Source organism: Enoplosus armatus, chromosome 17 (genome assembly GCF_043641665.1).
Source record: "Enoplosus armatus isolate fEnoArm2 chromosome 17, fEnoArm2.hap1, whole genome shotgun sequence".
NCBI lineage: Eukaryota > Metazoa > Chordata > Actinopteri > Centrarchiformes > Enoplosidae > Enoplosus > Enoplosus armatus.
The window spans coordinates 17,423,522-17,433,641 of NC_092196.1; the positions used below are offsets into that span (position 1 = coordinate 17,423,522).

At 40.2% G+C, this 10,120-nt stretch overlaps 1 protein-coding gene across 1 annotated transcript; it reads right to left on the minus strand.

Moving 5' to 3' along the window:
• Positions 1-6,165: 6,165 nt before the first annotated feature.
• rpl19 (ribosomal protein L19) lies at positions 6,166-8,987 on the minus strand. Its single transcript, XM_070922632.1, has 6 exons — positions 8,963-8,987; positions 8,468-8,574; positions 7,612-7,734; positions 7,300-7,420; positions 6,779-6,889; positions 6,166-6,362 (listed from the first exon to the last, which is right to left on the minus strand). Exons 1-6 carry the CDS (start codon positions 8,965-8,967, stop codon positions 6,236-6,238), a joined length of 594 nt encoding a protein of 197 aa, XP_070778733.1. The 5' UTR covers positions 8,968-8,987; the 3' UTR covers positions 6,166-6,235.
• Positions 8,988-10,120: the final 1,133 nt, after the last annotated feature.

Below are 10,120 nucleotides of genomic sequence, written 5' to 3' on the forward strand. Positions count from 1 at the left end.
CGGCACTGCTTAAAGTAACTAATGACATTCTTCTGCGTGCACATAAGGGTGAATATTCCATTTTAGTTTTACTTGACTTATCTGCTGCCTTTGACACCATTGATCATGTCATTTAAACTGATAGACTTCTGAACTGGGTTGGTATCTCGTCCTCTTACTTGTCTGACAGACACTTCAGTGTTCATATCAACAATTACGTATCTTCCTCCTCTCTTATGTGGGGTCCCACAAGGGTCAATACTTGGACCTTTTCTGTTTTCATTATATATGCTACCTCTTGGCCATCTGCTTAACTCCTCCAGTGGTATCTCTTACCATACCTATGCCGACGACACGCAGCTTTACTTCTCGGTTAAACCACAATAGCCTTACCACCCTTCATGACTGCCTAGCTTCTGTTACAAATTGGATGTCTTTCAATTTTCTCCATCTCAATTCTGACAAAACTGAGGTTCTTGTGATCGACCCCAATTATTTCACGGAGGTCAGTCACTATATTAGCTCCCTCACTATCAACATCAAGACTCTTAGAATCTTGATATTCTTTTTGACCAACAGACCAACATTTGAACTTTCAACCTCATATTACTAAGCTCAGTCTTGTTACTTTCAATTGAGAAAAAAAAATTAAAAATCAAATCTATACTATCATCCGAAAACATGGACTTCTAGTAAAAACCTTCATCTTTTTTTGTCTAGACTACTGTAACTCCCTCTTTACTTGCATTACTCAGTCCTCTCTAGCTCGTCTTCAATTGATGTAAAATGTAGCAGCTAGGCTGTTAACAAAAACAAATTATTGGTCCCATATCACCCAAATTCTTGCCTCCCTTCACTGGCTGAAATATAGAATCAAGTTTAAAATGTCCCTGCATGAATAGCAGAGTTGTTGAGCCCATAGCCACGCTTTTTATCTGTTCCCCATTCCTATTTTAAATCCAGAGGTGACCGTGCTTTCCGGTTGTAGCCTAATCTTTGGAACAACCTTCCCCATTCCATCAGACCTCAAGACCTCAAGGATGATTGTAGTGTTTGATGTTAAATTCAATCTTTGCGTCCGTGCACACATCTTCTCTAGATCAAAAAAAAAAAGTCTCTTCCTGGAGTGGAAACAAAACACAAAGCATTTCCAGGATGTACCCGGGTCAGACAGGAGATAACAAACTCACCCTTGAGAGCCAGGCCTCTGGGAGATTGGGAGATTATACATATGCATGATATTTCATGCATCATGAGACACTAGCAGGAATGTGGAAAAAATGGGTTTTCTCCTGCATGGACACACCATGATAATAACAAGGCTATGTGCAAGAAAAAGGGAGCCACTGCCACAGAATAATTGTAGTTTATCGAAGAGGTACAGCAACAAACACCTCGCTTCTCTGCCAGCCTGTTAAATGAAATATCCAGACCTCTCATGTGGTTCCCCCTCATCATGGGCCATCCTGCTGCCTCCTGCATACAACAGTCAGTCATTAGCTTATTACAGACAATGCAATTTCCATCCATAGTCTCCATGAGCTATTTAACCACATTAAAGCCAAAGAAGTGATTTTTCAAGATGACATTCATAATCGTGAACACAGGATATTTCTCAGCATTATGCAGCTCTCTTGTGCCTGTAGGAGGCCCTCAGTCTCTTTTACTCAGCATGGATGAATTATGCAGGAATTATCTCAGTGATGGATGATTGCGTAATTAGGAGCTAACTTTTTTGTGATTAATCTGTTATTCAGGAAAAAGGAAGTGTCAGTGCAAAGTTGGCACAGTTGTGGGGGAAAAAATTTGCAACTAATTTAAATTGGCAGAGGATGTCGGTCAGTGTGTGAACTGGAAAGACAGAATTGGTTTCTGTGTTTGCAGTTGATAAACATGTTTGCATAGTTCTTGGGGTGAGTGTGTGCATGTGTCTAGGTGTCTGTGTTTCTGACTTATGCTACCTTCGGGAAAACATTTCAGGCTACAGACCAGTTTATTGGGGACAAAAGCTGTGTCCCCAATTGAGAAAAGGCTGATTTTTGTGTAAGGTTAGGGTTAGGAAAGTAGTGGTTATGTGTAATGTCCCCAAAAGTGACCAAAGTAAATGTGTGTTTTCCCAGCTGACCCTCGCCAGCTGCTCTTGACAGGAAGTCTGAACGCAGCATGCTTCAGGGTGGCATGCAATAATAGAGGTGGAGTGAGTGAGAGGCTGCAGGGGGAGCGAAGTACTTCCTCTTAAGAGCCCATGTGACATCATCACAAGGCAGACAGAAGGACAAAGGTCCCTTTGTCACCCAAACAGCAATCAATAAATATGCCCTCTTCCTCCTCCACATTGGTCATACAGCCCTCCTTCAGCAGCGATGAAGCTGGAACACAGGTTTCAGGTTCAACCATGAGGTAAACCATGTAAGAGACAGGATGTGAACCAAGCCTGCCTCCATCTCTGCGCAACATCTCGGTCTCAAGGGGAGTTCCCCTGAAAGCACGGTGAGCTTCCTCTCAGGCTTTGTGTTCGTTTTAATATCAGGACATAAAAGGGCAACATCAACACACAAACCTGAACCGACCCTTCCTATCATTGTCAACTCTCCTTCCTTTTCTGCTTTGACAAAGACCTCAGGACAGAAAACAACATTTACTTCCAACATGTGGTCTGACTCAGACCTGTTCCCTGTAAGTAACACTTGATAACAGGTTGCGTGATCTGGCAGAAACTACAACTAGAGAGGTGAGGTTCTGATTCTGTGAAACCAGGCCAGACCACACTGAATTCAAATGAGGCAGACTTTTTATTTCAGTGGTGTCAGTGTCAATATGAATCAGCACGGCAGGCAAATTGTTTGGGAAACGTATTTGCTGTTTCTCTCTCAGTATGACTCTTACTGTGTGTAAATTACTAGAGAAATGATGCAAGAGGCTCCTAGATAATAGCCAATTAATCAATATTAGTCGATCTGCTGAAAATGTGTCACCTTGGAATTGGGCCCAAACAATAGATGAAAAAATAGATGAAAATAATTGTTAGTTGCAGTCCTCCATTCACATATTTAGGCCTCTAAAAATCCTTCAAATGACTGCTGTATGTGGCTTAACCTTAATCTATATATTTAACTGTATGTTTTGTGCATTTTTAACAGCATTTTCCTCTCATTAGCCAATCTGATGAGGCTTGACTGAAAAGCCTCTGGTTCAAGGAGATCTAATCATGAGCTCTGGGACCTCCGAGTAACCTGATGGAATCATTTTGTAGGCTTTCTCCAGCTGTGGACCCTGATATTGTTGTCACCTTCCACTTCACTTGTGATGGCTGTGGCTGGTGAATGGCTCTGTGGGGGAGGTGTGATGGAAGTCGGGGGCCTGAGGGGGGCAGTAATGGGGTCATGTGGTTAAGGAACAGCTGATCCCGGTGCATTCCACGGCTGCTTAGCATGAGGCCTGGTGCCCTCGTGCCTATTTGAACTATCACCACCCTGCATGTCTCATAAGCGCTCACGCAACCAAAACACACAACTGACAAATTATGTCAGCACACCAACACTGTGCACAAACCTGCAGACCACACTAAGATATGCTGGGTGTATGGCACTCATACAATCACTTAGAGGGGCACATGCATAATTTACACATCCTGCCATGGCTATAATGGACATGAGAGACCCTCTATTCCAACATATTACAAATAAATCCATAACAGTCTGAATGGAGTGGATTATTGTTGATGTGTGTAATATACAGAAAGAATAAACACACTGTTACGGCTTCTTTCAGTGTGTGTCTGTTTGCATGTCAAGCAACCTCAAAATATTCTAATATTCCAAGAACACAGGTAGTGGAAAGTAATTTCCTCCTGCTCCGCCTCAGAGCTTTTTCAGACTCTGTGGTTGAAAGTGATACCAAGCTGCACCGCATAAGCTGCAAAGTTACATGAACAGGAAAACAATTTTTTCTTTTTAAGCCAGTGCAGAGCTAACACTTGTTGTTCATAATGAGAGTGAAATGTGGGATCATCACTTAGATATCTGGTCCAGATAAGACCAAGAAACCACTGCTGTGAAGTACAATTTGCCAAAAGTGACCTGAAGAACTTAGATATCAGTTTTTACAAATCATAGAGTTTTAAAGACTAATGTACAATATTCTGGATATCCTTGGCTGATATTTAACCTTTGGACATTTGGATTTCTCATACCAGCTGCAACCACTAGATGGCGACAAAATGAAACAGGAGAGTTGTCAGTTTCATCTGGGCTCTGGATTTGAGATCTGAGTCACTGGCGGTCTGAACATAATTCTGATGTTCTGATAGAAAACGTCTTTGGTGACAAACAAAACTAAACAAGTTACAAGAGCCCGTTGGGGCCATGATACAAAGACAGCATTCAAACTGAATTAATATTACAAATTACACCACACGAAAGGAATATTGATACTTAAACTGACATCTTTCTTTCAATGCCCTGTTTTAAAAGTGGTGCTGCAGTCCAGTGCAGACTTTCAGGAAGGAATAGTTTGTTCTCTTTTTGTACACAATTTCCTCTTCTCTTACTTTGACAGCAGCACTCACCTTCAAATGTTACCAAAGATTAAGCATGACCATCTTTTCTTCACTTTGAAAATAGTAGTCTGCAATCTTAACTCAAGCTAAATTTACCATGTTTTGTTTGCTTTTAACCATGAAGTGTGAGCTAAGCGGCTGTTATGAGTTCATCCAGAGCACTTTCAGGACTTCTTGTCAGCGCTGACTTAAAAGATGAACAAGAAAGTTCTTTCTTGATCTTGAAAATTGTAGTTTGACATAACAGTCAAAGCTCAAGGTGCACTTTCTGGCACAGCCTTCATCAGCGGAAAAAAATCGGTAAGTGGACTGTGAGCTGGGACTTTTTGTTAAAGTCAGCATTTTGATGTTGAAAGTTGAATGTTCAAAACCAAACAAGTTCTAACTAGTTGTTCTTCTTTCGACGCTTGGTTCCCTCTGCTAGAAATAAATCTTCTGTCACATAACCTTGCTGCCAGAGGGCGATCACATTCCTGTACAAGATACAGACTCCAGAGTGGGAAAGAAATCACCACATCCTACAGATTTAATGTGAGCTCAATCTAGGCTGCGAGCTGCACTTGACTAAAGTGAAGTTTTGATATTGATTGGTTGATGCGAAATACTTAATCAATACAGGTCTTCAAATGATTTGGACATTAAAGTGGCTATAAGGTATATTTTACGCTAACAATGTATCAAATTACATTGTGAAAATGTAAAAAAATACTCCTGCATTCAAAATTTCACTAAGGAAAAGTACACAGTATTTACAGCAAAATGTAAAATAAGAGTACTTGTTGGGCTATATATATATATATCTCATTGGAATATTATTACTGATGCTTTAACACAGGCATTTTAAAGTTACAGCTGGTGGAGGTGGAGCACATTTGAACTACTTCATATACTGTTGGATAGTTTAACTTAGAGCAGTTATATCATATATAAATTGATCATGTTTGTAAAATCCTTATTTGTGAAGTAACCGACTGTCAGATAAATGCGGTGAAGTAAAAAGGACAGTATTTTCCTCTGAAATGTAGTGGAGTATTAAGTAGCATAAAATTGAAACTCTCAAGTATAAGTACCTCAAAATTGTACAGTACTCAGTTACTTTGGGCCGCTAGTACTGATAAACCTAGACCCATCACCTGAATGAGCAGCTCCAACACTGTTCTGGTTCAGTTTCTTCTTCAGCCTCCTCAGCTCCAAACATCCAGACACAATTAAGAGACTAGCTGGTGGACATAGTGGAGCATTTAGCTGCTGAAGAGCCAGATATTTACCTCCAGAGACCAAAAACAGGGCTAAAAGTGTGAATATTGGACATGCGTCCAGGTGGCCAAAACATGACTCCAAATGAATGCTAACCTTGCTGTCAATGATTAGCATTAACATTATAATACATACAATGAGCAAACATCTCATTTAGAACTCCTACAAGCATTCGTCAGTGCCGTACAATTTCTATAAGCTGTACAGCCAACTGGAGAATGTCAAACTAGTGACAAATACAGAAGGATTTAAGTGTTTAAAATGCAGTAATATTTGTGATTAGCCCTCCAGATTTTCACCAATTTAATTTAATTATTCCCCGCTAATAAGATATTTGCTTCATGAGGAAATAAAGTACGGGAGACCATCAGTGTCTTTTTATGTACACTTTTATTGTCAGCACTTGACAGCTGGCAGTCAGGCAGGATTGACAGAGCCAGATTACTTCTTGGTCGTCTCCTCCTCCTTGGACAAGGTCTTGATGATCTCCTCCTTCTTGGCCTGGAGACGCTCCTCTCTGCGCTTGCGGGCCTCCTTTGTCTTGGAACGACGAGCCTCGGCCTGATCACTGTAAGACAGGCAGGGAGAGAGCCAGGTGTTCATACAGTGTGGACTTTTTATCTCCTTCAACTTTTAAAAACAAACTTAAATACCAACTGATGAAAACATTTAAAAATAAAACCAAAGCCTGTGAACTGGAACATGTGTCTAGTTATGATTGTTGTTTTTAGCCCAACTACTATCTGTAACATAACTGTGGACAATGTAAATATAATATTTTCCTCTTTAGTAGTGCGCATCTCGAAAATGCTTTAGTTCACAAAAAGACAAATGAATGCAGAGCAAGAGTGCAAAGTCCAAAGTGTGCAAACATATTATGGACCTTATTGAAGGTATCTGATTCCAACACTTTCTCAGGATAAATACACCTCAAACTGCTTTTCTGTGCAGCGGAACAGAACTGAAGTTTGGTTCGAGACTTACGCCAGGAGCTTCTTGCGAGCCTTGTCTGCCTTCAGCTTGTGAATGTGCTCCATGAGGATGCGCTTATTCTTGAAGACGTTACCCTTGGCCCTCAGGTACAGGCTGTGGTACCTGCGGGACAGCAGAGGTGAAAAGCATTACAATATATTTGAATACAAAAAAGTTCAGAGACACCAGATATTTCCATGTGCCCGTGTGTAATATCAGCATCGTCGACAAGCTTCACTGAGCCCATTTTAATGTTTGGTCTGGATAGTGTTAAATACGCCCAGTGCCACAACTTTTAACTAACTAGTATTAAAAACTATCAGAATGTAGTTTTGTGTGGCCAAAAATCCTCACCAGAAAGCCAGCAATATTTAAAGCATAGACATAAGGTTAAAAAAGCAATTTCAGAAACTTAATACACCAGCTTTAACCCTGGGATTCTTTTTTTTTTTAATATATAAAACATGCATTTCAGTGAATAACAAAACAAACCAGGAGCCTGGCCACAACCGAAGAAGGTGTCCTGAACCTACATGTGCCTGTCAATCTTCTTGGACTCCCTGTAGCGACGCAGCAGACGACGCAGGATCCTCATGCGGCGCATCCAAGACAACTTCTCAGGCATACGGGCGTTGGCTGTACCCTTTCTCTTACCTGGGTAAAGGGATTAGAAGACATGTCAACTTGACCGTACACATTGATCACGTGTAGTGGATCTATGTGCAAGAAGTTTACTCATTCATAAACATAACCTGCACTGTAACATCTTTCCACTAAGAAATGTGAAAAGTAGAATGTCAATGTCACTTTCCTTCAAGAAGGCAAACGTGAAAGTTTGAACTTACCGACTCCCATGTGTCTTCCCTTACGGCGTGCCAGTGTGTTCTTGCGGCAGCGGGCCCGGGAGTGGACCGTAACAGGTTTGCGGATGATAAGACCATCCTTCACCAGTTTACGGATCTGCTGGCCTGCAGACAGGAAAAAAAAGTAAGATACAGTGATGCATTTGTTTATCCAAAAAAAAAAAACAAAACATGTCAGCAATGTGGACATGATTATGAAGCAAGCAGTTCAGAGACTGAAGCATTTATATTTATCACATCCTCTTGATGTTGCAAATGATCAATTCCAAGCATCTAATCTACTATTAGAAGGGGGAATTATGTTGTGATGTAGACCTGATCTTTATTCTGCCTATTGTGGGATTGTTTTGTTTTACAATCTATAGTTCATCATATTGAAAACACCTGTAAGATTTCAACGGTAACCATAACATCCTGCCTTACTCACTGAGTGTACAGTTAAACAGACATAAGCTTTTATCAGGCGAGATTCTAATGAAATACAATATATGGTCACATTGTGGAAAATGTAATCATCAAATATGGATCTCTTAACGTGTGCTGCTCTGCTTTTGACTTCTTAAATCTGTCTCTGAATTAAGACTCGAGATTCAGGAAGGTAACGTTACAATACTTAGCTCGCCAGTCATTGTCATGGCTTCATTAGATGACAGGTCTATTAACAGTTTGCAGTCTTCATGCTCCTCATTATTAGAGACACGCTGGTGCACGTTTAGTCGACTGTGGTACAAACCAACCTTTACGCATGGCAACAATCACTAAGAGCTATCACATCATTATCTCTGTAAAGATGCAAAGCCGCCTAACAAACTATTGGACGACTTGTTGCTCTACTTACGAGAGTTGGCGTTGGCGATCTCATTGGTCTCGTTGGGATCCAGCCAGACCTTCTTCTTGCCGCAGCGCAGGACGCTGGAGGCCAGCCTCTTCTGGAGCCTGAGCATGCTGCAGGACACGTACAAACCGGGTTATACATCTAACATATATTTAACTACCACAGTCTACTTTCATGGATGTATGAAACTTTATGCCACAAAGCTGACACATTTCATTTGGACCCAAAATGTTATCACGCTGTTTCAGCAGTTAAGTCGCTGTTAGCCGCACAGCTAACATCCGACTAGCCGGGTTGACAACATGGCCTCTCCGGCTGCTACATCGTGTCACACAAAGACACGTAAAAATGTGGGTTTTTCGTTTTGGAATGAGGTACACACTTTATGTATCTGTAAAGAAAATACCCATGTACCTTAGTAAAGTGATATGGTGTTAACAAATGTGCATTTTAACAGTTAAATGGTGACTTTTACTGTGCCATCGACGACGGTCCTACCTCATGGCTGCTACTTCAATAGGAAAAGGAAGGTTTGAGGAATGAACTGGAAGCTACCATTATAGAGGAGAGTCCATCTCTGAACGTGAAACAGCTCGGTGTTAGCCCAGAGCACACCGGGCATTATTAATACCATACACATTTCAGAGTACAAAAATAATTGATTATGTAAAGAATAAACTGATAGAAATTGGTATAGACATAGGCAATCTTGAGTTTATTTTAAACGTTAAATCGCTGACCCCCCCTTCGTAAAATAATGGTATTGGCCAGTATTTTTGCAATGCATTATGGGTGAGGAAATAGTTGGGTGCATTCTGCTGTTGTACCACATGAGGTCAGTGTTGAGACAAAAAACGCCACTCATACCAGCCTACAGCCAAACCGCTTATAACAAGATTATGTACGTTTTTAGGAATATTTGTGTTAATTTTAATATCTTGTATTTGTACCACGATGACCATAATTTCAAATTATAATCTAAAATATTTAATTTTAGTTAGTTCTGCTTTACAATCAGCACTGCTCCCAGTAGACCACACAGACAATCCACATACCTCTGAACGTAATGTGAATAGTGCAATACCCACAAATCTCTACGTGCAGTACAGTACAATCGCTTTACCTTTATTTCTTTTTTCTGTGGACTTGTAAAATTGTAAATCTGTAAATTTGTAAATTACAGTTGTTTTTTTTAGTTTTAGTAGCTTTTTATAGCAGTCTTTATTGTTTTTATTTATTATATCTTGATTTTCTGCTATGTCTCTATTGCACTATCCTGTATGCTGCTGGAACAATGCAAATATCCCCGCTGAGAGATTAATAAAGGATTATCTTATTTTATCTCATCTTAATCTGATGTGAAGCATTCAAAACATTCAATTCAGCCTCCCTTACAATATACCTACAAATGGGGTTCCCGGGTAAATATAGTTCCAATTTTCCTATTATTCTCAAAAATGATTGTTTGTGTGACCTATATTTGGTTCACACAGGACCTATGACTGCTAAAACTGACAAAAAATGACTTCATTGTATGTCCCGTAATCCCAAATGTGTTTTTGGTTTATCTATATATTCTATCTAATCTATTTTATAGTCGTGACCTTTAAAGCACATAAAAAGTAACTGGGTTCTTTTATCATTAAACTTGTGCTG